This window comes from Cuculus canorus, chromosome 17 (assembly GCF_017976375.1).
Source record: "Cuculus canorus isolate bCucCan1 chromosome 17, bCucCan1.pri, whole genome shotgun sequence".
In the NCBI taxonomy this organism is placed as follows: Eukaryota; Metazoa; Chordata; class Aves; order Cuculiformes; family Cuculidae; genus Cuculus; species Cuculus canorus.
The window spans coordinates 9191564-9218569 of NC_071417.1; the positions used below are offsets into that span (position 1 = coordinate 9191564).

At 50.0% G+C, this 27006-nt stretch overlaps 2 protein-coding genes across 5 annotated transcripts in view; both read left to right on the top strand.

The window, feature by feature from the left end:
- Positions 1-12298, top strand: part of SSH1 (slingshot protein phosphatase 1) — a 40694-nt gene extending 28396 nt beyond the window's left edge. For all 4 annotated transcript variants that reach the window (XM_054082267.1, XM_009560465.2, XM_054082266.1 and 1 more), the window contains 6 exons: positions 1315-1443; positions 2571-2617; positions 4111-4257; positions 4884-5084; positions 6229-6844; positions 7315-12298. In XM_054082267.1, coding sequence (XP_053938242.1) covers positions 1315-1443; positions 2571-2617; positions 4111-4257; positions 4884-5084; positions 6229-6844; positions 7315-8583 — 2409 coding nt within the window. In that variant the 3' untranslated portion in view covers positions 8584-12298. The remainder of the gene's footprint in view (positions 1-1314; positions 1444-2570; positions 2618-4110; positions 4258-4883; positions 5085-6228; positions 6845-7314) is intronic.
- Positions 12299-18182: 5884 nt separating this feature from the next.
- Positions 18183-27006, top strand: part of CORO1C (coronin 1C) — a 58875-nt gene continuing 50051 nt past the window's right edge. The window contains exon 1 of the mRNA XM_009560464.2: positions 18183-19867. Within this exon, the coding sequence (XP_009558759.2) occupies positions 18478-19867 (1390 nt within the window). The 5' untranslated portion in view covers positions 18183-18477. The remainder of the gene's footprint in view (positions 19868-27006) is intronic.

The following is a 27006-nucleotide window of genomic DNA, read 5'->3' on the forward strand; positions in this document are numbered from 1 at the left end:
GCTAGACTCCTTTTCCAGTGAGTGCTGGTGAAGAGACACCATGTGACTCCGTGTCAGTGGCCTTTGAGTGTGTATTTCCTGCTGTTCCATAGAGTCTTTGGTCTTTGACTAAACTTCTGTTTTCCCAGCATGGAAATCAAGATCATCCCAGGATCAGTGGGTATTTTTCAACACCTTAGTAACAAGAATGTGACTTTTGAGTGTATAGTGCCAGTTCTTTGCTAGCAAAGCGCCATCAGAGGCGATGCTTGCGTTTCACGTTGGTTGTAGCACATGTAGGCATGTTCCAAGCAATGAATTCATAAGCACCTATTCCTCTGCATCCCTGTGGATTCTGCAAGCAAAGGCAGCACCCTCAAAAGGGAGAGTTGGTGGCTTGAGGTCTTGCAGCTGTGCTAAATGAGTGTCCTTATCTTCAGTTTCTCATGGACAATGTAGAGCAAAGTTCTCTTTGTCAGCTTCATTCTTAGGTTTTATTGTCTTTGTTCCTGAACAAATGTTAGAGGGTCTTGCAGACAGCAATTCGCTGCTGAGTTTATGGATGGAAAATCACAAGTCAAGGCTGAAGGTAGTTTGGATCCGTCCTACAGGCTGGTGTAAATACATCCAGCTGCGGTGTGGACATAAGCAAATGGAGATTATTCCTTTTGGGTTGGGTTTTTGTTTGTTTTTCAAGGGAGGTTGTTAGCACGCAGGGCTTTCCTTCTTAAAGCTTCGCACTGCAGGGTTCAGAGACACTTGTGTAACATTAGTGTCACAGGTAGTAGGCATGAGCTGAGAACTCGGCTCTCTGCGTATGTATCCTTAACTCTTGGTGCAGTCAAGATGCTTTGATTTTTGCTGCAACCGTTTCTTGTGGCGGGTTAAACAAAGCTGTGCTGCTTTGCAACGCGCTTTCCTGAAGTGGAGGTGCCCCGAGGGCACTGCATGTCTGTGTCCTGGTGTTTTAAAATGGGAGAGCACTGGAAATCTCTCTTCAGCAACACTGCTGCCGTTACTCAAACCTTGCTTCTAATGGGTTTCATGTTTATCAGCTCTTCTCCAAGGCCTTGGGTTTTATCTCTGGAATTGTTTTTAAGTAGCAGGTACCCCAAAATATGGGTTTTTTGTACTCGGATGTTATCTGAAGCTTTATTTACAGATCGTAACTCCAGGGGCCAAGGCTACTCAGAGAGATGCCCTGTCTCCAAAAGGTCAAATCCCTCTTGCTGTTTTTAATGAAGTACAGAAAGTGTTTTGCAGAGGAGTTGCCAACAAATGTTTCTAGTGAACAGATGCGATTCTAGGTGGCATCCTTTGTTTTCTGCTCCGCAGATACGAAATGAGCTGGAGAAACACATGAACTGCAACTTGAAGGAATTCAAGGAATTTATAGACAATGAAATGCTGCTTATCCTGGGTCAGATGGACAAACCGTCTCTGATTTTTGATCACTTATATCTGGTAAGCTGCCACATTAGGAGCTCCAGAGTAGCAGGAGGCTCAGCGGGAGTGATCCGACAAGTTGCTGGTCTCAGTGGAAGCTGGATTTAGTGTCAAGGTTGACTTGTGCAGTGTGAGGAAGAGGTGCAGCCTGCTATCCCACCCTCTGTGCAGGCTTCCTCCAGGACCCATATTGCTCATAAAGCTCTTTTTTTTTCTAGCTATATTCTTGTTTCTGGCACTTGCTGTAATGGTTCTTTCCTGGCAGGTTGAACCTGTTTCAGGACCTACCGTGGCATAGCTAATATCTATGTCTATTCATTTTGCGTTTCTAGTGGTGGAGATTTTATTTTAAGACAAAAAAAAAAGTTGTAGCTGTGGATGCTGCCCTGACAGACATTTGCTTTTTGACTTGGATCAGAGTCACTGAGTTGTTTTTCTCGATGGAGCCTATGCGGTTCCGCAGGCATGGTCAGAACTGTGTAAAGAATCGGGCTGAAGGTGATGGGCTGTTCCAGCCTGTGCAGGAGCACAGAATGGTGTGTGTTTTGTCTAATCTTTTGCCACTAGATGGTACTCCAAGCAAAACCAGGCACTGCCATCTGGAACAAAGACTTAAGATGAACACATTTGTGCCTCTTATGCTTGGGTCTGGGTTTTTTTCCTCGAGAGAGTCAGGATGTGCTCATGTTTGAGGGCTAAATCTGCTTTTTAAACTCTTCTTATATTCCTGTTTTGCAAGCATGGGGGGGACTCAAGGTGTAACCACCCACCTAACTTTCAGGATTTGCCTCACTTCTCATATACCTGTGATCCCAACCATACCACACATAATCATGTTGGGTCCCTGCGCTATTTATCTCTGGTTAGAAATTCAGAGTGACCCAGGCAGTGATTTGAGATGTGCTCTGTCATGTGCTGGCCTAGAACTCCTTAGGTGAAGATCTAATTCCCATGTCACCACCTTCAGAAGGTCCTTTTCTGACAGGACATCTCTGTGCTGAGCTGCAGCGCTGGCTGCCCTGGTGCTGTGTTGCGGTTTTGGAGGCTGTTGCCAATATCTGAGTGAGGCTGGGGGATTTTCAGAACCTTAGGGAAGAGGGGAGGATTTCAGGCTCCTTTGGAACTGTGTTTTGTGGCTGTTGCAGGGATCTGAGTGGAACGCCTCCAACCTCGAGGAGCTGCAGGGCTCTGGGTGAGTACTGCGCCGTTCAAGCACCAGCATTGAGACTCTGAAACCTCCAGTTGTTTGCTTTTGAGTTACATTCAGCTCTCTGCAGATGACATATGACATTTGTAGACTGCAGGAATGAGTTTGGGCCCATTCTCAGCGATGCGGGTAGCTTACTGTTGAGACATCAGTTGAGAAATCTTTCCTGTGTAATTTCTGTCAGTCACACTTAGAGTGGAAATAACAAAACTTCTCGTTTGTGAGGTACGTCAAGATCTCTGAACCTGCACTATGTGTGGCAGCCAAGCGTGAAACTGCCATACATCGTGTTGTGTCAGGTGTGAATTCCTGCAGGCTGCAGAAGAGCAAATATTACAACGCTAAGCTTAGGAAAAAACCTCTATCTAAATGGAGCAGAACTTCCTGTGGGTGAGCAATCTCCACCTCACCTGCCCAGGCAGGCAGCTGCAGGGCTGTCTTTCACCACGCTCTCATCTCCGCACCGCTTCTTGGCTTGATTTACTTGCATGCGTTTTGGCAGAGTGAGAAGTTTGCATATAAATATTTGCTCCTTGCCCAAGGCGTACACCAACCTTGATGTGAGAAACTGAAAAATATTGCTCAACAGCATGACTGAAAATGTTTAATTTGGAGCCCTTGGGAACAGATGTCTCCAACATCTTTGAACAAGTACATCAACTAGCAGGTTAATACTTCTGATCTATGGGGAAGGCATCTTGACATGCAGTCTAAAAGCCAAAGCTGGACAAATTCTGAAACAAATATCCTGTGTTCTTGATTTCTCATAATGATAGGGGATAATAAATCAATATGGGCATTCGTGCTCCCTGGGTACATAGTAATCCCTGCTGTGATGTTTGGAAGGAAATGAGAGATGCCATGTGCTTCTCATTTCATATTTTTGGTCAGAAAGAAGACAAAAGGATGGGTTTGCAGCTCAAGCCTGCAGTTGAAAATTGTGATTCATAGAATCATGGACTGCTTTGGGTTGGAAGGGATCTTAAGGCCCATCCAGTCCCACCCCCTGCCATGGGCAGGGACACCTTCCACTGGATCAGGGGCTCCAAGCCCCATCCAACCTGGCCTGGAACACCTCCAGGGAGAGGATTCTGTTCCCACCTCTTCTCCAAGCAAGTCACTTAGAGCCGATGCGCTTTTCTTCTGTCAGCACCCCAGGGCCTGTGCGTGGCACAGCAAGAAGTTTCTGATGAGGTTACAAAGCCTCGGCCAGCGAGATAAAATAAACTTCACCCTCCTGTGCCCAGGGTCGTTTGATGCTTTGAATGGGTTGTGCCAGTGGTGAGAGGTGGGTGGATGGTTAGGCTCTGCACATCACAAGCGTGACCCGTGTCAGTGGGCGTCCCACGGGTTTGGAATTAGGGCTGTAGATTCAGTCTCACCATTCCTGTTGTGTCAGAGTTCATGGACTTCATGGTGTGTGTCAGTTCCCTTTCATGACCCCGGCAGTTCAGCTTCTTTCTTTTCCTTCTCTGTAGCATTGACTACATTTTGAATGTGACAAGGGAGATAGATAATTTTTTCCCTGGTCTGTTCGCGTATCACAATATCCGAGTGTACGACGAGGAGACCACGGACCTCCTGGCTCACTGGAACGAGGCGTACCACTTCATAAACAAGGCCAAGTAAGTGGGTAGGAGATGTGATTCAGTGTGAGAGCACATCCGAGCCACGGGGTCTGACAGAGACAGCAGGGCTTTTGCATTCTTGCTCTTGCCAGGAGTTTTCGGTGCCCCTGGAACTTCCCCATGCCTTTTCTCTTCCCATATTGATGTTAACCTGTTCCTAGCCTATCAGATTTTTTGTTATTATGGTTTTGTTTTACTTCCAAAAGGAAACAAAGACATTTCCTCTGCTTAGGAAGTTCTGGAAAGACTCCAATATGTGTCTGTGTTGGACTGACCCCAGCTGTCTCTGCAGACGAGAGGTGGTGACAGAGCCTGGCAAACTCTACTGGGCTTTTACACTCAGATTATTCTTGCTTATCCCTGTATCCCAAGACTCAGGCAGGCAGGAGGTTTTGTGATGGTCTCTGAAATGGCAGCATGATTGAAGCTGCTCTTCTCTAAACTCCTAGCTGTTCTGGACAGAGATTCTTCTTGTGGCCCACTGAGTCCAACGTGTTTCGTACCTACTGAGCTGTGGTGTTAGGGCAGGGTGTTAGGCCCAAGAACTGTCCCTCCACCGTGTGAAATGGTAACAGATCCCATAAACTGAAAGATGAGATGTTTTCCTGTTTGTCCCTCTGCAGGAAGAATCACTCCAAGTGCCTGGTGCACTGCAAAATGGGTGTGAGCCGGTCGGCATCAACTGTTATAGCATACGCGATGAAGGAATTTGGCTGGTCGCTGGAAAAGGCCTATAATTATGTGAAGCAAAAACGCAGCATTGCGAGACCAAATGCAGGCTTCATGAGACAGCTTTTGGAATATGAAGGCATTTTAGATGCGAGGTAAGGTGATGGGAGGAACAGAAAGATGACTTGCAGGAGATGAAGATCATAAAATCATAGAATGGTTTGGGTTGGAAAGGAACCTCAAAGCCCATCGAGTTCCACCTCCTGCCATGGGCAGGGACACCTCCCACTGGATCAGGGGCTCCAAACCCCATCCAACCTGGCCTGGAACACCTCCAGGAATGGGGCAGCCACCACAGCTCTGGGCAGCCTGGGCCAGGGCCTCCCCACCCTCACAGCAAAACATTTCTGCCTAAGATCTCATCTCAATCTCCTCTCTTTCAGCTTAAATAATACTCATCGTAGGCAACCTCTCATATTTTTGTATCACAAAATATTCTTTGATCTCCATGGAGTTCTGTTCAAGGAATAGGTATTTCTGTTATGTCCTGCTTAGCAACGCTGGTAGATTGTATGTGGTGCTGTAGTTTGCTTTTCAGAAGGGCAGATGCAGAAGCCAGGGCTATAATTCTGTTTTTCTAAACCTTTCCTTGGCCAGGCCTCCCTGGATGGAAATTAGCAGTCTTCTAGGGAGATCTGCTCTGGTTTAATTCAGTGAGGGTGTCTCTGTGTTTGGGAAACGTATTTGTATTTCGTAGCAGCCAATACTGTTCAGCAAAACATTGTTCCTGTTTTATGAAGCAGAACTGAGCTTAGGCAGTGTTGGAGGCGAATGGTTTGCAGTTCTGGGTGACTGTGCCAATCATGAGTCGTTGTCATTGCGTGCTCTGTAGTGTCTTAGGTTTCTGTGTGCTCTGCTTGGCCTCTAGGGTAAGAGGAGGAAAGATTTTCACTCTGGTTCAGCAGGGACGGTGCCATGAGACGTGCAGAGATGTTGGTTCAGAGTGTTTTGCCCTGACAGAGGGTTCTGTGCCCCTCCGCCCTGGGGGACTCTTTGCATGGATGTGATGCTGAGAGTCTGCTGGGCCAAGGAAAGTCTGGAATGGGAAAGCAGGAGGGACAAAATCCTGATGCTGGAGCTGGTTTTGCCCAACTGGGACTGCCAGGCTGGACCCATCGTTCAGCCTTTCAGTTCCAGGGTGTGGAAAGGGATGAATGTTCCTTGAACTGCGCAGTTCCTCAGTTAAACAGAATCCTCCAGTTCAATGGTAGTCATTCATGTCTTTGTGCTTTTCCACAGCAAGCAGCGCCACAATAAGCTGTGGAAGCAGCAGGCAGAGAGCAACCTACCCCAGAACACAGATGGCACCACAGGGTCGGATGACTTCTTACTCGAGAGTTTGGACATCGACCTAGAAAACCGCCTGGCTGACCTGGATACGCCTTCGCAATCAGCATACCTGGACAACCGCGCCGGCACAGACGTGTCTGTGGGGTTTAATTACTGCTTCCGTCGCCTCTCGGACACGCTGCTGGAGAACAAGATTCCTGGTGACAGGGAAGGCTTTTTCCCCGTGGAGGAGCTGGAGCAGGATGTGGTTGTGGAGCGCTGTGCCTCGCTGGTGGGACAGCCGCCCTCTGCGCCTTTGGAGATGGTGAAAGCCCTGAAGGCAGCAGAGCCGCTGGCAGAGCTGAGCACTTTCAGCGAGAAGGAGGTGAAGAAGAAACTGGAGTTCAGCCCTAGGAAGGGAAGGAGGGTGCTGGGCCCTGGGGACCCAGGGGAGGACGGTATCAGGGAGGAAAATCCAATGGAGAAGTGGAAGCGGCGTTTGTCCGTGCACAAGGAGGAGAGCAGGCTTAATAGAGAGAACTTGAATAACAACAACAGCAAAAGGAGTTGCCCAGAGGATTTTGAGGTGCGTATGGAGTTGAAATGTAGGTGATTAGCATGGCTGACTACTGCAAGTGAAACTGCTCTTCTCATCTTCATAGCACAGTTTCATTTGACTTGGATAAAGCCTTTCATTCCATGATGAGCTTCTTCCTTTTCGAAGTGCTTCTGAACATGGCTTTGCTTGCCCAAGCTATGGATTTAGATGCCAGAGAGAGCGAGCGCACACACATGTGAGTGCCCTGTAAACTGCTTTGGGCAACTTGCTTGCATGACCATCGCTTGAAACGGTAGGTATTCTTCTGTTGAAGATTCTGTCTGCTGAGAAAGTGCGTGGCTTTTGTTCCTGCTGCAGGGCCTTGAGGGAAGTGGAAATGGGCTTTGTTTCAAATCTGCTTGGCTGTAAATAGATCTTGTGGTCTGTGCCTCTCGCTCTGCTGATGGCCCATGTCCTGTTCTGCGCACATTTATCTGTACCTGTTTTCTTTTTTGCAGCGTGATGCTGTGTTTGGGATCCTCAGTAAAGTCAAGCCTTCCTATCAGTCTTGCACTGACTGCATGTATTCCTCGGCCGGTTTGTCTCCTGATTCCTTTGGGGAGCAGTGTGAAAAGTTGAATCCCAGCAGTGCACGTCGCAGCGCCACCATCTGCACGCAGCCAGCCCTCCTCTCCCACATCAATTCCAACTTGGACCACCTTCCCAGCAAGGCACACTCAGAGGAAGGAATCAGAACTAAAAATAATGAGGCTCCCCTTCCTCTGTCGGCAGGAACTGGTGCTTTGGAGGTTGGCACTTGCAAATCTCTTAATCAACACTGCGGTGTTTTGGAGAAAGGAAAAGATGCACCGAAAACCCCGGTCAAAACTCTGCTGCCCAGGAGAAACTCGCACTGTGACAAGAACCTCCTTAGCGTAGAAGTGGTGAAAGAAGAGCCTCTAGCCAGAAAAGATGGCAAGCCTACCAAGGATCTGAAGTACTTGTTGTTCAGCAAAGAGTTGGAAAAGCCGAGTGCAAACAGTTACTTGATGCAGCACCAGGAGTCTCTTATTCAGCTGCAGAAAGCAGGCTTGGTTAGGAAGCACACCAAAGAGCTGGAGCGGTTGAAAAGCCTGCCCTCGGACACCTCATCGCTGCTCAGAGAGAGCTCCCTGAGCAGAGTTGACTCCGGCATTGTGGAGGGAAGCGAGGATTTGATTTCACATCACAGCCTCGTGCCTCTTCTGGGACCGGCACCCATGATACCTGAAGATGCAGAAGACGAGGTGAAAGAGGTGAAACGCACCTTGGAGGGGATCTCTCAGAAAACCTCCACGCCTGTCGCGTGCCGGTTGGAGCACACGAGCAGCTTCACCAAGGACTTCCTGAAGACCATCTGCTACACTCCCTCCTCCTCCCGGAGCTCCAACCTGACACGGAGCTCCAGCAGCGACAGCATCCACAGTGTGCGGGGCAAGCCTGGCCTGGTGAAGCAGCGGACTCAGGAGATCGAAACCAGGCTACGGCTGGCTGGCTTGACTGTATCTTCTCGACTGAAAAGGTCCAATTCTCTCGCCAAGCTAGGATGTCTTAACTTGTCCTCTGAGGACTTATCCAGTGACATGGATGTGTCAACCATAACGGACTCAAAAGAGGCCGTTTCAAGCGAGTCTTCCGTGCTCTGTGAGCCACAATCCATGCTGAGGAGCGCAGATGTCACCTCCAAACTGGCAGCAAAGCCAGCGGTCGGAAACTTGAAGAACATGCTTTGGATAGGCAAAAGTTGATGCCTTCTGTGTGGGGAGCAAGGGGGTGGATTTGGGCTGCGGGGAGGGGGGTTATGGCATTTATTCATTGCAGTTTCATCATCTTGACTTGCAGTTCATCTGATGCCACCTCTTCTTCCCCTCTTTGTACTCAAAGTGGGAAGAAAAAAACATAATGGGTCATGATGAATGGCACAAGGGAAAATAAAATGTATTGCATGGCTTAGAGGAGGGCTTTGTGTGTGGGTTGCCTGTTGTCCTGCAGGATGTTATTCCTAGTGCTGTTTGCCAAGTATAATAATGTGTTTCTGTGGGGGGGGCATATATAGATGGATATTTGCATCTCTTTATCTATCTATATATAAAATGCTGAAATATTCTGTTTCAAAGACAAAACAATTCATCATGACTGTTTCTTTTACAGAACAACCACGAGTCTCTGGTTAAAACAGGGCACTTGTGGAAAATCCTTAAAATGGTGACATCAACACTACCTCTGTTCTTGCTGACTTGGTTTGTTTGTTTGGATGGGGTTTTTGAAAAGGCTTTTCCCACAAGCCTTCCTGTTGGAAGGCATTCCCTAGGTGTTAACTAAAGGCCTGGAGGAGTGTGAAGACAGAAGCCCTGAATAACCTTGCTGTGAAGTGGAGGATTGTCGAGCTGCATTGTGTTGGCTCTGTTACCCGTCCTCGCTGTGTGACTGAGTGAATTGTCACTCTCACGTTGGTGCCGGAGTGACGCCCAAACCGTGTCGCTGCCACCGGCTTGTGCTCCTGTGGAGAGGCCTCTTGTGCTTTGGGTGTTTTTGCTGTCGTCGTGGTTTGTGATGTCCCAGTGCTAATGACGAGCCTGGCCAGTAAGTGACCGTGGACCCTTGTGAAGCTTTATGTGATGCTGTGTTGGTGTCGTGGATCCTGTGTCAGGGACCGTTCTTCTCGGGCTGTTGGTGGCACGCCGTGCCGGCGAGATGGCCATGGAGGGACGGCTCTCCTGGTGTCCCACGCGTTTGAAATCCCAGTAGGCAATAGGTGAACGTGTGTCTTTTCTGGTTATTGCTGTTGGGTTTGGTAGAACGGTTCCCGTGTCCTTGGTTTGCCGGCAGCCTGGGAAGCTGTTGATGAAGTCCAGGGGTTATTTATGCCAGGTGTCAGGAGGCATAAATGTGGCCCTGGAGTACGGAGCTGGGGTGTACGTGTCCTGACTCACACAGGGCTGCACCAGTCTCCTGTCAGAGGTGCCAGAGGTGTAAATCCTGCTCTGGGGGGCAGTGCATCCTTCAGGAAGAGCAGCCAAACAGAAGAATGGGCTCACTCCAAAGAGAGAGAAAGATGTTGAAGGTGTGAGTGAGATGTCCTTTCTGAGGAACGCTGGCGTGACCTGCAGAGAGGGCCTGTGCCCCCCTTGGTGAGGCACTCGTGGTGCTGCATGCTCCGTAGGCATCGTAGCTGAGGAAGCACATCCTGTCCTGCTCCAGAGGCTGATTTTTGGGGACCGGTGCTACTATGTGCTCCTCCTCTTGCTGCCCTGCTGCGGGAGAAGCTTGAGATGCAGCGGTTCACTGATGCTATGTGAAATGTATATTTTCTTCGCCTCTTTTGGGTAACCGCCCAGGTCAGAACTGCGCTGTGCGAGGTGCCCTGGCTAAGTTGGGAGGGAAGAACTTGAGAAATGTGGAGGGGACGTGGTCCAAACCTTGGTGCTCTCCGAGTTCCACCTGAAACCATGCATTCGGGGATATTTTGAAGGAGGTGTGGAGCAAAACAGACCTTGGAGGTCAGCGATGGCAAATGGATGGATTTGTGTTTCGAAACCAGGCTGTGAGCGCAAACTCGTGTTGAAGATCTCCATCGAAAGCCATTCTTAACGATCCCCTCCTTGAGGTGAGGAGGGAGCAGGGCTGGCACAGTTGTTCTCAGAGTGTCTGTCTGTTTTAATCCAAAATCCACTGTACTGAGAAAAGGAACCGGGAGTTTTACTGCCCTAAATGCCCGGACTTCAACTTTTTTTCCTTAAGCGTAAGACCCCACATTTTTGTATTAACAGGGTGAGAAATTGTGGGGACTGGCAATCAGTAAATGAATGTCCCTCCTTGAAGAGTCCTCAATGCAACAAACATATTTAGTTTAAGGCACGCTCCACTCCCTCTTTCGCCCGTGAAAGCTGGTTTGAAGCAAAAGCTACTGCGTGAGGGGACAACAGGCAGAAACTTTTTGCTTTTTAGGGCTGAGAAAATGCTGGGCTGTGTTCAGCGTCAGACGGAAATACCCTCTACCTGCTATCAGCACAGCAGGGGTGCATGTGCGAGTCTCTGCTGCAATAAATTTCCTATATTTGTATGGTTTTCTTCTCCTTTTCTTCTGATTTATGCAGGGGGGCAGCCCAGGGGGGCCTTGGGGTTGTTTGATGCTCGGAGCAGCCGCCTGGGAGGACCTTTGTGGCTCCTGCCCACCTCTGCTACTCGCAGTGCTGTGATCCTAGCACAGTTTGAGCCTCAGCCTCTGCTTGCAAAGGCTGTTGGCAGAGTTATTTTCCTCCACTTTGTGCAACCCCAGCGCTGCAGACCTTTCCCGTCACTGCCCGGCCATGGGAGGAACTCGAGCGGGGGCTCAGATTTAAATAAATTCAGAAAGATTCTGTTAATGGATGCAAGCAAACGTAGACATTTCCTTCTTGTTTTCTTGAGTGGCTGCCAAGTTCTGCTGTGATGCGAACCCCTGCTTTCCCGGGGTGCAGCTCGGCGCTCACCCTCTTATCCTTGCCGCTCGCTTGGGCTCAGCTCTTGCTGGACCAGCCCCGCTCATCGGGCTCGGGGTTCCGTTTTGATGTTGTTGGGCCACAGGTACAGTTTGTCGGGACTCGATCTTGAAGCCAACGTGCACTAGAAGCACTAGTGTGCCATTTCAAAGGGTTTTGTAGCCAAACCTGTGCTTGCAGACTTCATTAGGTTTGTTGCATGAGAAGGTAGATGTGGTTTTCCTCTCCCCCCTCCGTGTTGTAATTGTTCTTTTACAATGGAGTGCCTTAATAATAGTTTACAAATACTGTGTATTTATGCTGAGCTGTTCCACTCTGCTGGTTGCTGTTCGTTTCTTCTTTTTTTTTTGATGTTTTTTGGTGTTTCCGGTGGCAGTGAGACCGTTGCTCCTTGTGTGCGTCGCCCGCCCGGTCCCGCTGAGCTCAGCGCTGCTCCCCGCTTCCCGTCTGCTCCGCACATGGCAAACCCAAAGGGCTGTGTTGGGACGTGGCGCTGCCACTCCCGGTGCCCCCGTTTATCTATGCATTCCCGCAGAGGCGCAGACGGGGGTGTCTGGGGAGACATCCCATCGAGCGGTGCCGGGTAGGAATCCAAACCCAGTCCCATTCTGCCAGAAAACCCAAAATGCACAAAACTGGCACCTTATTTCCACTCCAGGCATTGTAGGTCTGACAGCAATAGCTGTCCTCATGGTTGTCCTTTCTGCGAGGCTGCTGTCAGGCTTGGTTGTGCCCCGTGTCCCCCATCGCGTGCTCTCGGCCGGGGAGTTGGAGACCGTCCTGGTTCGACCCAGAGAGGAGGGGTGGGTGAGTAACGTGTAGCTGTTCCAGTGTGTCGCTGTACTCTGTGATAACAGTGTTCCTTTTATTTCACGGTATTTCTTAATCCTGGTTTTATATTTAAGCCCGCGATATCTTTTGTACTGTACGTCGGCGGGAGGGGACGCAGAATGCACTTTTGTTTTTGGTTTTTTTTTTTACTTTGGTTTGTAAAAATGTACTGTATATTTTATGTGCTTCTCATGAGAAAAATAAACTTTTTTGTTTTGTTTTGTTTGCCTTTTACAACCGAGCTTCGCAGCATTTTTGGAAGGGGTGGAAGGATCAAATCAGTTGGGGTGAGAGGGGGCGGAAAGAAGAGGAGGCAACGAGCACCTCATCGGAGCAGCAGTGGCCGCCGGACATCGCAGGCCCTTGCCCCGGGTTATCTCGTCTCGTCTGTCCTGGCTCTGCTCCCCTTCTTTGGGTCCTGGCTGTTTTCTGCCACCCCTAAAAGCCGGATCTAGAGATGCCTTTGTCCCTCTCGGTGTCCTCACAGCACTGGACGTGGTCCAGCTGTCCTGCTGGGATAGGGAGGGCTGCAGAAACACATCCAAACTTGCAGATTTTTAAGGGGAAAAGGGAACAAAATAGAAATATCCTTAATTCCTGGAGGGTGGAATAAAGCTAAAGTCTCTTATTCTCTGCCCAGCATCTTTACAGAGACCCCAAGTTGGGTTTAAGCAGAAGCTGCTCCCATTTCGGCACGTGTTCCCTGGCACCGAGTGGATGTTGGCAGCCGAACAGTCGTGTGTGTGAAAGCAACGCCTGTGCCGAGCGCACGGCCAAGAGCTGCTCCAGAGAGGGGTTTGGTGCTCCCGCAGCAACGGGGGTTTTTTAGTCCCCACAGACCTGCGCTGTGGTCTCCTCTGAAGAACAAATCCCCGGTGTGGAAGCTGAGGAGCTAAAGCTGAGGATCTCTTCTGCCTGGAGCTGATCCTGCTGCCGCCCCACGATCCTCCCGAGGTGGGACCAGCCCTGCCTGGCATTCACCAAATTTTGCCTTTAAAGGCAAACTGAGCATCGGTCTCGGGTGCCTGCGAGGAGTCTTGTTGCTGCCTGGATGTTTCTCGTTCTCAGAGCTGCTTCAGGGAGGAACATGTCAGTTGTTTACCTTGGCAGGGCAGCAAAGCTCAGGCTGAGGATGCTCTCCAGCTTTGGCACACTGGCTAATTGCCTCAAAGAGTCCTTAACCCCCACCAGAATTATTTGCTTTTTAGGTTTTTTGGGGGGGTTGATTTGGTTTGGAGTGGGCAGCTCTCTGTCACCCCTCAGTTGAGCGTGGTAAAAAGTGACTCTGCCCAGCCCGGCTGCCCGAGGAGCTGCAGCCCCTCTCGCTGCCTCCAGCTCAGCCAGAGCTGGGCAGGAACCAGCCCTTCCTGCTAACTTCGAGATGCTTCATTTGCCAGCTCCTCGGGCGCCTGGAGCTTGGGCCACTAACTGGAGTCCTCGGCGTAGGAAGGACATGGAGCTGTAGCAGACCAGAGGAGGCCACGGAGATACTCGAGGTGCTGAGGGGTATGGTTTAGGGAGTGTTAGGAATGGTTGGACTTGATGACCCAGTGGGTCCGTTCCAATCTAGTGATTCTATGATCCGAGGCCTGGAGCACCTCTTGTACGAGGACAGGCTGAGAGAGTTGGGGTTGTTCAGCCTGGAGAAGAGAAAGATCCAGGGAGACCTTAGAGCAGCTTCCAGTGCTGAAAGGGGCTCCAGGAAACCAGGGAAGGGTTTGTTGGTCAGGGAGTGCAGGGATAGGACGAGGGGGAACGGTTTTGAGCTGAAAGAGGTGAGACTGAGATGAGATCTTAGGAAGAAACGTCTTGCTGTGAGGGTGGGGAGGCCCTGGCCCAGGGTGCCCAGAGCAGTGGTGGCTGCCCCATCCCTGGAGGGGTTCCAGGCCAGGTTGGATGGGGCTTGGAGCCCTGATCCAGTGGGAGGTGTCCCTGTCCATGGCTGGTGTTGGAACTGGATGGGCTTTGAGGTCCCTTCCAACCCAAACCACTCTATGAATTAAGTCCTACTGCAGCCTCAGCAGAGGTTGGGTTTGATTCCAGCGTGATAAGGCTGCAAAAATTTGCAAGGGGCTGCGGAACATCTTCCTTTTGCCTCGCAGCTGCTGTCACCCAGGAGCCGTGCGTGGGTACGTGCCGGCTGATGCCACTTTGTGTGACCAGCACTTTCTGGGCTGCACTCACAGCTTGGCAGGGAGTCATGCGGGGGCAGCAGTTCACCAGGTGACAAGGTAAGCTACAAATGATGGGGGACAGAGCCCTGGGCTCCCTGAGGTGGGCTTGGTCATCCTACACCTGAGAACATCTCCAATGGAAGCATGGCTCTCTCTCCAGGTGCAGGAGCCGAGTGCTGAACTGTTTGGCCACTGCGTGGGCAGGTACCCACAGTGGGATCTGCAGCAACAGGAGCTGGAACGTGCATCCAACAGCAGAGCAGAGCTCGTGTCCCATCCCCTGATCAGGGACAGAGACCCTGGCCGAGTCACCCCAGCACGGAGCACTTGGCTTTGCATCAAGGCCTCCCGAGAGTTGCCCAGACAGGCGTGCAGGATGACAGGTGAAGGAAAACAGTGAGAGCGAGTGTGTGCGTACAGCTTTTACCCCCTGGGGGTTAAATCTCTCCAGCACTGAGCCACAGCAGGGCTGGAAGCTCTGTGCTGAGCTGGGAGCCCCAGAGGCTCCTGCACACAAGAGCTCCAATTTGAGGGGACAACAGCGTTCTCGCTGTAGCATGTGTTGTGGTCCTTTGGACAGTTTGTCCCTTTGCCCATACCAGTTTTGGGGTCAGATGTTTGCCATTAGCTCACTTCATTCATGCTTCCCTTGGCTGATTCACAAGACAACATTCCCTGCTCATCTTGGTTTCCTGAGGATGGAGATCTCCTCACCGTGGCTGTTTGAGGTTTGCACCTCAAGAGCTGATGTAAGAAGTTACACGTCAGAGAGGCACCAAGAGACAGGACTGCACGATGGCCAAAGGGTGCCCTGCAACGGCCGGTGAGTTTGTGTCTTGTTTTGTTCTTGTTATGATTGAAATTTGGTTCTTTACGGTGCGGTTCTTGTTGTGGCCGAATGTTACATCCTGTTGTGATGTTGCTATGGCAAAGCCAGGCAACATCTGGAGCAACACAAGTTCTCTCCAGCGACCGTCAGAGGGATTATTTATAGCCTTGTTGGTGAAAATAGATGCTGAAGCTTGAAGCATTCATGGGCAGCTGGTGGCAAGGGCCGCCTGGTGCTGGGTGCCCTCCTGGTTGGTACCCAGGGTGGTGGGGAGCCCACAAGACCCAGCCAGACCCCTCGGCTCAGTGGAGGAGCCAGTGAATGGTGCTGAGCAGTGATCAGAATGGGGCTGATCTTCTCCAGGACCCTCTAACTCAGTCCTTTGCCTATCATGGAAGAGGATGGTTCCCTGCAAGTGCTTCCCAGTTTAATGTTGGGGTGGGGTGACCACAGGGCTGATGAGATCTTTCAGTGATGTTGTTGGGGGACGAGGTTTGGTAGGTGAATGAGGTGATTTTAGTGATGCATGTGGAGAAGCCACAGGAAGGTTGCAAAGGACCGCTGCTGCACTTTACCACCAGCAGCCTACTGCAGCAATGAGGAGAAGCTGCTGCTCCAGCAGTGGGTCTCCAGCTGCCCACAGCCCTGGGATGATGTCTCTGTGCCTGTTTACACCGCGTGGAGCCTGGAGAGCCACATTGGCCTCTGAAGAGACAGAGAAGTAAATATTTTCCTAAGCAGAAGCCAAAAATCAGCACTGCCGATGTGAGATCAGGTGGTTCCTGCAGTGGACGGAGGGGCGGTGGACATGGGGCTCTCTGTCCATCCAACCATTGCAAATGTGCTGCTTTTTGGGGCTCCCACCATGGCAAGTCCTCTGTGTGTGCACCTGCATTTTGCATCAATAGGAGCATCTCTGCTGCTTCATCCATGAACAGCTCATGAACCAGCTGGGTTTGCTCCAGCCCTAGCCCTCGCCCTGGCCGTTGCGTATTCCCTAAAAGTCTCTTCCTCTCTGCTTTGAAGGATGGGGCAGCAGCGGCGATGTTGCAGCAGCTGCCATTTCCTTTTATGCAGACAGTTCAGGAGCAGAAACTGCGTTGCTCCCGCTGTGTCAGACTTTCCTGGGTCCGAACAAGCGGCTCGCGGGAAAGCAGTGCAAGCCAGTGTCCGCAGACCCAGCTGCGCATCTTCCACCCCAGCCCTGGGCTCTGCAGTCCGCATGAAAGACAAGACAAAAAGGCCAAGCTGGGATTTCCAAATCTATTTAGTGAGAAGCCTATAATGTGTTTGGTTTTGGCATTGGCTCAGGTGGAAAAAACCCTGAATTATTAATCAGGTCATTGTGCCAACGTTAAGTGTGTCTGAGTCTGGTGAGTTTAACCCATGGAGAAGTGACTTGGCTTTAAAATCCATCCCTTGTGTGACTGCCAGCAATATTTTCCTGCAGTGTTTCACTACTTTGCAGGATCAGTGCAGCAATATTTTCATGCAACATTTCACTACCTGGCAGGATCGGTGCTGCGAGGTCCCCTGCCACGGCTGACGTCAGCAGGGAGCATCGCCTGCTCCTGGCATGGCTCGGGAGCTCAGCCACCGGCCCTGATCCTGCTGGGAAGCAGTTGTGTTTGGTTTGGGTAACCTCAGTAGGGATTTAAACCTTCCAGTGGTAACAAATGGTGTTTTGTCTCACTGCAGAGCAGCTCTGCAATGTGCATTGATAAAAAACTGTCCCTGCGAGTGGGGCTGGCTGGCTCCCAGGCTGATAAGGGCTGGGATAAACGTCATCCTTTGCTTCTTCCCCTCGGAGGTGGCCACCACTTGCTTTTGAGCTGGCTTGGAGCGCAGGGGATGAGGTGGTGGCGTGAGAGGCTGTGGTCCAGACATCACCCACACAGCCCATGTGAGCATTTGCTGTGCTCAGAGGGCTGACGGAGTCCCTGGGGATTCTGGATGAGGCCCCAGCAGGATTTTCCAGCCCCATTGAGTGTCAGCAGGATGGCTTTGACCTGGGGCTGGTGGGCAGGTAGCCGGGGGCTCTTTGCAAACTCTTCAGGCTGACTTTGGGGTCAATAAGCTGGGATGCATCTCCCGGCACTGCAGAGGTGCCCGTGAAGGCTGTGCCGCTGCCGGTGTCTCTTTTGGGACTGTCTAGGTGTTTTCCCTCATCCTGCCTCGGGATGCTTCGATCGTGGGCAGCCGGCACCTCATGCACCATAAAAGGCAAAGCGTTGGGGAAGAGCTGCTGGGTGGGAGCCGTGGCAGCCGCCGCGGCTCGCTGCAATGCCAAGCATCCCGGCTGTGTATAAATGGATTAGAGCCCTCCAGCTCTCCTGCTCCCCCTCCTTCCGAAGAGTTTACAGGAGCCCGTTTGGCAGAATGATAATCCAAAGGGAGGAACTTTCCGCTCAGAGGGTTGTTTAGAGAAATGCCCAGAGCGTTAATAGGGATTTTTGATGTTATGTTTTGGAGCCTCCTAAGGGAAAGTCGTTTCTGAGGCTGCTGTCAGGCTTCTTGTTTATCTCGGGGAGATTTTTTAATGTTACGGCAATTCCCTTAGCAACAACATATTCCCGCAGATCATTCCAGCCGATCCATCTCTGTGCAGGCAGAATCTCTCCCCAAAACACTGGGACACAGACCAAGGCTGAGCTCCGCTTCCAAGGAAGGAGCGCTGGGGGAGACGCTCCGTGTCCGTCGGGAGCAGGGGAGGCAGGGAAGGGTGCCAGGGGCACGGATGCGGGTTTCCAAGCTCTCCGTGGAACCCACGGAGGAGCTGACGGAGGTGATCCTGCCCAGGCGAGCTGCAGCAGATGACCTGGCAGTAAATCAGTCTGGAAGCAGTGAGATCGGAGGGAAGCCAGGGAGAATTGCTGCACGGGACTGTAGGGAGTTACTGGTGCAGCAGGTTGGGGAAAAGAGGAGAGTCCCTGAAGAACGATGCAGTCCTGCCTGTGAAGTGCCATGGACCAGTGAATTAGAAGCTGGGACGTGCTTTTACAGTTACTCAGGTGGGATATATTTGGGTAGGGACCAGCGTAGCATCAACTCTGACAGCTGTTGTGTCAGGAGAGAGCCTCCTGCCCTGCCGCAGAGGATGGGCTCCATCGCGCCAACGTGCATTTTCATCTCTGCTGGCCATGAGGCTAAAAAACGCCGATTCACATGACCCAGGCACGGAGGCTTCCAAACTGCCTCCGTCTCTCCCAGTAGTGGAGGAAGGAGAAGGCGGTGCTGAAAGTCTGTCGAGACCCAAGGTGGGAAGAAACCTTACTGGCCAGTTTGAAAGCATTTGGACCAGGAATTACAGTGACCGAGCTCCCGGCCATGGAAGCCTCCACCTGGCAGTACTATGGATATTTACAGGATGAGACAAGTAAGACGAGGGGGAGAGACTGCGCTGCTTCCCGGGGAGCCTCTGCAGGGACGTGCGAGGATTGTACCCTTGGACAGGAGGGCCTGGGGCACAGGCGGGAGAGGAGGGACCTTCCTGACCCTGGCAGTGACACGCAAGCCCCTGCCAAGAAATCAGAGATGCGGAGCAGTGGGCAGAGAGGACAGTGTGGGCTGGCAGGGAACCTGGGCTTGGAAGACTATCCCATGTGGAAAGGGAGCAGGAGCAGGGAGGAGGGAGAAGCCCCTCCGAAGGTGTACGAAATGGAGGTGGGGCACGGGCGAGCGGGCACGGGCAGGACGGTGAAGCCGGTGGTGTACAGGCTGGAGGAGAGTGAGTACAGGCGCCTGATTGAAGAAGCAGAAGCAGAACCTGAAGAGGAATGGGAGGCGACAGAGTACAAGGTACCTGTGATGCAGGAGAGCTGCCCAGGTGATGGGAAGGTGGCAAGTCCGAGCCTAAACAGACTCAATGCTTTCCAGGGAGTCCTGAGGAGGCAGTTAAGCCGTTCGGACTCTGAAAGCAGTGCAGAGAACAGGCAAGTGAATAAACTGACCCTGAACTCTCCCTCGGAGGGAAACAAGCCGAGTGTCCCCATCAGGTCAGATAGCTTTGAGCGAAATGCCATGCTCATGGATTACATTTTGCAAAGCAAACAGGAGGCAACAACATCTGTTTCCTACGTCCCCAGAGAAAGCAGCAAGGCAGCTGAAAGCTTCAGGCAGACAGCAAGCTTTGTCCCCCAGCCTGACGGCGCTCCGGACCTTTGCCAGAATGGCCAGACTGGCGAGGAGGATCCGGCCAGGAAGCCCGAGCCAGACAAGCAGGTAGTGAAGAGCCTCGAGAGAACGGTCTCTGCGGTTGCAAATTATGCTTCGGTGGCTAGAGACACTGGAAAGCTTTCGAGACAGAGCAGCAGCCAGCTCCTTGAGAGCATGGAATGGCTTGGAGGTGAGGCAGATGCAGGGATACTCGATTCCTACAGCCCGAAAAAGACCCCACCGGTCCCTCCTGTCAGGTCCCACAGCAAAGAGAGCCTGGCTTTGAGTATGAGCAAGACCGTGGCAATGACGGAGGCGATGTTGGAGCCCCGCGGCGATGCGGCGAAGCCTGCCAAGGAGCAGTGGGCAGCTGCAGGCGCGGAGCAGCTAACTGGAGGCAGGACTGCAGGAGGAGGGGGCCCAGAGGAGCCCGAGCGGAAGGGGAGGAAGAGTCAGGAGGATGAGAAAGTGCTTAAAGTTGCCGACGCCAAGAAAACCTTCGAAAAGCCCAAGCCGACAGAGGGGAAGGCAGCAACGCCACCGCCCAGCGTTGCCAGAAAAGGTGAGGTGTGAGGGCTGGCTGGCAGCCCCCGGCTCTGCCTGGCGGTGTGGGGGCCAGGGGGGGATCGGAGCGCGCTGCAGCTGAGAGTTGGGTGGGGAAGGGAGGTGGAAACACGGCAGTCATGAGGCTTTTCGGAAAATACCTGCCTTGTCATAGCCAATAACAGACGGCACACGCTCAGGGCACGCCGAGGTCATAACGAGGCAGGACCTAAACCAGGGGTTGACTCACATCCACCAGCAGCCCGGTGAAAGCACTTCTTGCAATGAAATTGTTTTCTGAGAAAGGGGTTTGCTTTCTAAGGCTCTCCTGAATATAAATAAGTATCATATCCAGTACTCCTATGCCGTCTTTCATGACTAGATCAGTGCAGAAGTCTCCATCTGACGCTTCCTCCCACTGTCGCGTGTGCGTATTTGCCTCTCCAGGCACTGGGTGAGCTAGGATCATTTTATTTTAGGTATGACATAGAAAGGAGGCATGATTTCCCTTCGGTTCCTTTTCTCCCACACTGTGACTTGGCTGAATAAGGCTTTGGGGAGAATGACATCAGCTTGGAAATCCTTCCACTGAAAAACCGTGGATAAATGAACTTTGTTGGAGTGTTATTGGTGAAAAAACAGTTATGTAGAAATAGGGAGAGATTAGAAATGAGTGTTTGTTTGAAAGTTTGGGTCCTGCAAGGACATATTGGACCCATGCTGGTTAACTTACATCTTCTATTCAGTGACAATCTGGGACTGTGGATTTCCTTATAAGGGAAAATAAATGTGTTAAGGCACAGGAAATCTCTGCTAGCTTTGAACGGAATAGCATGTTTAATTAAAAAAATAGGTGTGATTCTCCCACTGTGTTCGGTACATTGTGCTGTCAATCCCCCTCATTCACAGAAGTCATGAAACCAGGTCAGAATCTGAACATCGCCACAGAGTTTGTGTGTGTGTCAGTGATAACAAAAAGCCTGCAGGGATGATAAATAAATCCTGTTCTCTCAGGAAGCAGCAGAAGAGACATTCTCACGATGTAAAGAAATAGGGTTGTGAAATATTTGTCACCGCAAACCGTCTGTAAAACTCCGGCTCCGTAGATGAAGCAGCACTAGCGCTGGCATTATCAGGGTGTCTGCATCTACGCAGCCTCTCCACTCCTCCGCGAGTGAGAGATTTGTCTGATTAAATGGTACAGCTGATGTGGCGTGTTTGCATCAGGCAGATCAGACGGAGGGATGCTTTCAACAGCGGTGAGGCAGGCATCCTTGGGGGGGAACTGAAGAGCAGGTGATCTGACAGCAGAAGAGGGGTTAGAAGGGACTACAAGAAATTGTGTTCCATCCCTAAGGCAATTCCAGCTACAGCTAAATAACTCAACAGATGTTTACCTACTTGTTCTTCAGAAGAAGTAGAAAGGGGAGGGTCAAGACAATCTATTTCAGTGCTGAGCTGTGAAAATATTGCAATAAAGAAGAGCAGGAAGAGCTTCTCATTTTGCCATAGCCGTGACAGAGTCTGTTTTCTCTTTTTAAATCTATTTCTGAACACGTATCCTCCCCAATCTCACACCGCCTGACTGAACACAAACGCCTCGCATATCTTTACCATTACATGATTCCTTTCTTACACCTCTGATTTTTCCAGCACCTTTGGCCCAACTTGATCCTAGACAGCAGGGAGAGAAACAGAACAAGATGGCAAAAGGATTCAAAACGGGTTGAACAGTGAGAACAAGACTAGGATATGTGATAAGTTTAACACAGAGTGGTCCGAGTCACAGTGCCAAGCATCGCGTTACTGCTCGCTCCTCAAAGCCCCTGCTGCTTACGGGGTGCCTGCCTGGGTTTTTTTTCTGCTATCCAGAATGATAGGAAGTGTCGATCCCAGGATATTCATGGTGTAAATAAAATACAGCTTGCTTTTTTTCATTTCTTATTGTGTTCTGCTTTCTTGTCTCTCTCTTCCTAGTTAATCATCTGGTGTAGCGGAGATAGCGACAAAGAAAATCCCATCTGTTGCAACTAATTGCTTCCTTTTTATTTGGTGTCCAGACATTTTAATTAGGTATTGGGACCACCTACCTTTTGTCACAAATGTGGGAAAACAGAAAGAAAAATGTATTTCACGATTCTGTGCAATGATGGAGAAGAAAAATACAGGAGGAAATAGACTAGTTTGATATTAATTTAGAGATTTCCTTTTGCTGTAAAAGCCGTGGCAGCACATATTCCTGTGCCTTTCCTATAGACAAGTTGGCAGGGGTGTGCATGACATCTGCATTACTGCATCTAACGCACACAAAAGTGTGTGCATGGAGTGATAGATGTGCTTTATGAAATGTATTTTAAATCATTAATAACAATAGCATGAATTATTAATAGCCATCCTGACCTAATGTGGGCTTATTATCCCTTGTCAGCCTCCAGCACCTTCCAACCACACCAAGTGATGCCAGCGCGAGTGCTTGCTTGCTGCAGTGGATTTTCTTTCCCCTTTGGGGAGGGGGCTTTGGATTGAAATCCATTTTACTGGGTCTAGAAGTAGCGCAGGGACTTGTTTGATGTCACGCAGAAAGGCAAGGCAGACCTGGGAATAAAACTAAAGGATGCGGACTCCTAACCATCTGCTTTGATCCACGTGTTCCTCTTTCTTCCTTGGCCACATGCTCGGATACGGTCTCAGACACTTCTCCCTTCCTGGCTGTTCTATTAACAATCTGATTGAACATATTGCTCTCCTTGTCTTCATTCCATAATTCTACAGCTCCCCTTTCTGGCCAAGGATTGAATAAGGCCAAACCGAACGGATTTTGCTCTCCCTCTCTCTCTCTCCATTTTTGCTGGATCTGGGGAACAGATCAGCACAGGGCAACACTTCCCTGGGCGGAACACAGAATCCTGTCCAAGAAAAGAATTGATCAGCTGTAATCCAGAGCTGTTAGGTGGTGGCTGTTGGTGCAATTCTCTCTTGGCAGCTGCTCAACATTCGATGATCATTGAAACGTCCCTTAAAAACCAGGCTTGTAAGCAGTTTGAAAGAGCTCCCCTCACCTCCCATATGTGCCAACAGACATCAAGAAAACAAGGCACAAAGACTAAATCTAATCCTATTCCATGGACAGAAAAGAGATTGAGGTGGGTTTTTTTTCACTGCAGTCAGTTCAGATTTCCCTGCATTAAAAAAGCACTGCATTCCAGAAATGTTAAATGAAATGTACGATCATGTCATGGATTTCAGTGCGAGCAGCGATGCTCAGTCTGGTCCTTCTGTATCTAAACCAGGGGAGACACAGAAGAAGACATAAAAACATGCAACTCGTAGGTGGGAGAACCTAGTGTTTCCAATATAATACTAGAATATCCGAAGGCTTCAGGAAATAAAGAGGTAAATAGTGGACACAATTGTCTTTCAAAAGTTGTATAATATGGATATCTGCAAATCCGAGGTTTCAAACACAAAACGTCATGTCCAGCGTATTTTGCATGACTTACAAGTTAAGCTGCAAAATAACAGGACTTTAAATTGCTGAGCTCTCTAAACCCTCCATAAGCTGTTTTTCCTTCATTCAGAATATATTTAGCAATGAGGATTTAAGCAAATTGAGATGTTTGAAACAAAGTCATCCCTCAAACGACTTTTGCTGGTTCTGAATGAATGGGTTTGCTCTCCATCTAAGATTGCTCGGAGACTCCAAGCCAAGTTGCATAAAATCAGCTGATGGCCAAAGAAGCCGTCAACGTTTATCGTAGAAAGAAGTGCCTCAGGTGTTTGCATCTGTCCCTGGTCTGAGCACTGCTCAGATCCTAGCAAAGTCCCCCAGCAAACAGTCTATGCTGTGTGATTTCCAATAAGGTTACTTCTTAATGTCTTATTTAGCTGTCTTAGAATCATGGAATGGTTTGGGTTGGAAGGGACCTCAAAGCCCACCCAGTTCCACCCCTTGCCATGGGCAGGGACACCTCCCACTGGATCAGGGTGATCCAAGTCCCATCCAACCTGGCCTGGAACCCCTCCAGGGACGGGGCAGCCACCACTGCTCTGGGCAACCTGGGCCAGGGCCTCCTCACTCTCACAGCAAAACATTTCTTCCCAAGATCTCATCTCAATCTCCCTTCCTTCAGTTTAAAATCTTAGGCTGCTTGGAATTTTAGTCTGAACCCCACACGGTGTCAGGGGAGAGGACTCAGACACAAATGTCTGAGATTCTTTCCTGGTTCGGTGGCTGATTTTCCCTGTAATATGTCACAAGCACAGTGATTTTCCAGCCGTGCTGGTACCGTGTCTCCAAGCAGATGGCAAGAACCTGTGCTCTAGACTTTACCAACAACCCTTCTACCTTTTGGGGCTTCTTTCTTCACCTTTTCTAACTTGTAACACCTCACTGGCAAGGAAGGCTGTGGGGCACACCAAACGTGCTGCTTATAAGGCATGTCAAGATCATCACAGGAGCAAACCAGCGTGATTTATTGCAGCGATGGAATTGATGCATATTTGCAAGCAAGCTAAATTTAGCTGCTGACATAAGTTTCAGAGGTGGAGTCTGCAGACATGGTGCTGTTTCCGTATAAAGGCTGTGAGATAGACTGCAGCAATCGTGCATCGATGTAGCAGAGGTTAAAGTATGCAGGATGGATAAAGCTGGTGAAATGTGGTTTTTGAATATCTTTTGAGTCTTTTCAGCAAAATTTAATAATCGGGCGTGTTGTTGCTGATAAAATAGAGGGACAAACTTTGTTGTGTGGTTCCCTGTAGCTGCAAGAATTTGGTAATAGGATATTTTCCTTCACGAATATTAGAATTTGTGACATATTTTGACAAGCTGTTGGCTTTACAGCACTCTAGCTATAACTGAAGTACCGTTTGTTAGGATGGTTTTATTCAGCTGAAGTGATGAAGATTACTGTTTACAGTGGAACCAAAGAGCACGTGTAAAACCTCAGCCATTCCTTCTGTCATTGACTTACTGCAGTGGGCAGGTATGGTTGGACTTGAAGATCTCAAAGGTCTTTTCCAACCAAATGATTCTATGACTTCAGCCTGAAATTCTTGTCATTTCCTTGTCACCTTGCACGGTGAGCTGTTGCGATCTAAATAATTCATTAATCCAGGTCAGGATGTGAGAGATCTTTGGAGCATTTCCATCCAAACGCTTAAGGCAACACTAGTGAAAATTCGACAAGTATTTTTCTGAGTCCATCCTTAATGACTCTTCCAACGCTGTGCCGAGCAAGCTGTGCTGCAGGAGTATCCACCCCTGCAGCGACCATGTGAACCAGCCATTCAGGTGGTGATTTTTGAGAGGATTAGGTTCCGATCAGGTTTCTCAGGACAAATTTCACTTTCAGTCTCCTGTACATCACTCTCTTTTTAGACGGATGCCAAAAATATTCCTTGGTTTCTCTTCCAAGCTGTCAGGTAGTGCTGGGTGCTGCTGCCTTCACTGCTGTTTTTCAGCCCATGGTAGAGGATTGCCTGGTGCGTGATTAAAATATCATCTCCAGCTTGGCTACTGTTTTGAGCTAGAAGGAACTATACATAGACACATTTTTGAGTACCCTTTTATATGCTTGCATTAATAGTTCTCTATAAAGTTTTGAGGCACAGGTTTGAGACTCCTAATTAATTAATGACTGTGGACTGGCAGTCAAGACATTCAGCTCTATCACTGACTCATTGTGTGACCTTCAGCGAGTCACGTACCTACCTGGAAAATATGAATCACAACCTAAACCCACTAACCTACAGATTACCTGCAGGTCTGCTCCCAGGCTGCCAAACTGCTTGTGTTTTCTTCTTTTTTAGCTTTAATGAGATTGTTTGAAGGAGGAGGGTGGAGAGTAAGCGTGCTGGGCTGGCTTTCAGAAGGAAGGTATTAATTTCACAGTAATTGGTGCCGCGGGCAGCACATGGCAGGGATGCAGGCGTGCAACTCTGATTTTTGGGTGTCTAATGTTTTTATCAAGGTGTTGCTCAGTGCCTAAGAGGGACTTTTCTGCTTACTGAATCCGTGCTTGAAGGAGCGCCGAAGTTTAACAACTGTTGGATACCATTTGTTTGTTTAATTTGTAGCTACTGTGGCATCTGATGTTGCCATCAGCTGTAATCAGTCAGACCAGCCAGACCATGACAAATGCATCTCTACCAGGCTCGCTGCATGTTTTCACACCCAGCTATCACTCAGCAGGAGGCAGTTCACAGCCCCCTCGCAGTTTCATGGGGGAAGAGGAGGGTTCTCAGCTCAGCTCACCACCACATGCATTTCTCCAAATTCTAAAGAACTATAAAGGGAGTTAACGGGTGTGTCGCTCCCCTGAAAAATGAGGCCCCTTAAGCACCTAACCACGTGCGAATGAATTTGCAGATATCAGCCAAAACGTATAAGGAAGCTATGCTGGCTTTTGGTTTTGGCCATGTATGGTAAACCTTGTGCAATGTGCTCTAGCATCTTGCATCCGCTCTTCAAGTTCCCCGGAGGAACAGAAACATGCAGTCTTTGAGAGTGGTTTTACCCTGTGTCCCTGGAGGGATTTGCTGCACAGGTACTCACCGTCTTACTGTGCACTGTGTTAATAACCATTGCTGTATTAATAACTGTCAGCTGTTTCATCGAACAGCAGCAGTGATTACAGAGTTGTGAAATGGTTTAGGTTGGAAGGGACCTCAAAGATCATCCAGTTCCAACCCCTGCAATGGGCAGGGACACCTCCCACTGGCTCAGGGGCTCCAAGCCCCATTCAACCTGGCCTGGAACCCCTCCAGGGATGGGGCAGCCACCACTGCTCTGGGCAACCCGGGCCAGGGCCTCACCACCCTCAAGGCAAAACATTTCTTCCCAAGATCTCATCTCATTCTCCCCTCTTTTGGCTTTAAACCATTCCCTTTTGCCCTCTCCCTGCCCTCCCTGATCAAGAGCCTCTCCCGTTTTCTTTCCTGGAGCCCCTTTCAGTACTGGAAGCTGCTCTAAGGTCTCCCCTTCTCCTCTCCAGGCTGAACAACCCCAACTCTCTCAGCCTGTCCTCGTAGGGGAGGTGCTCCTGCCCTTGGATCATCTCCATGGCCTCCTCTGGCGTCGCTCCAACAGCTCCTTCCTGTGCTGAGGGCTCCAGAACTTCATGACATATCCCTCCTTACACCGACAAAAGCCAGCAG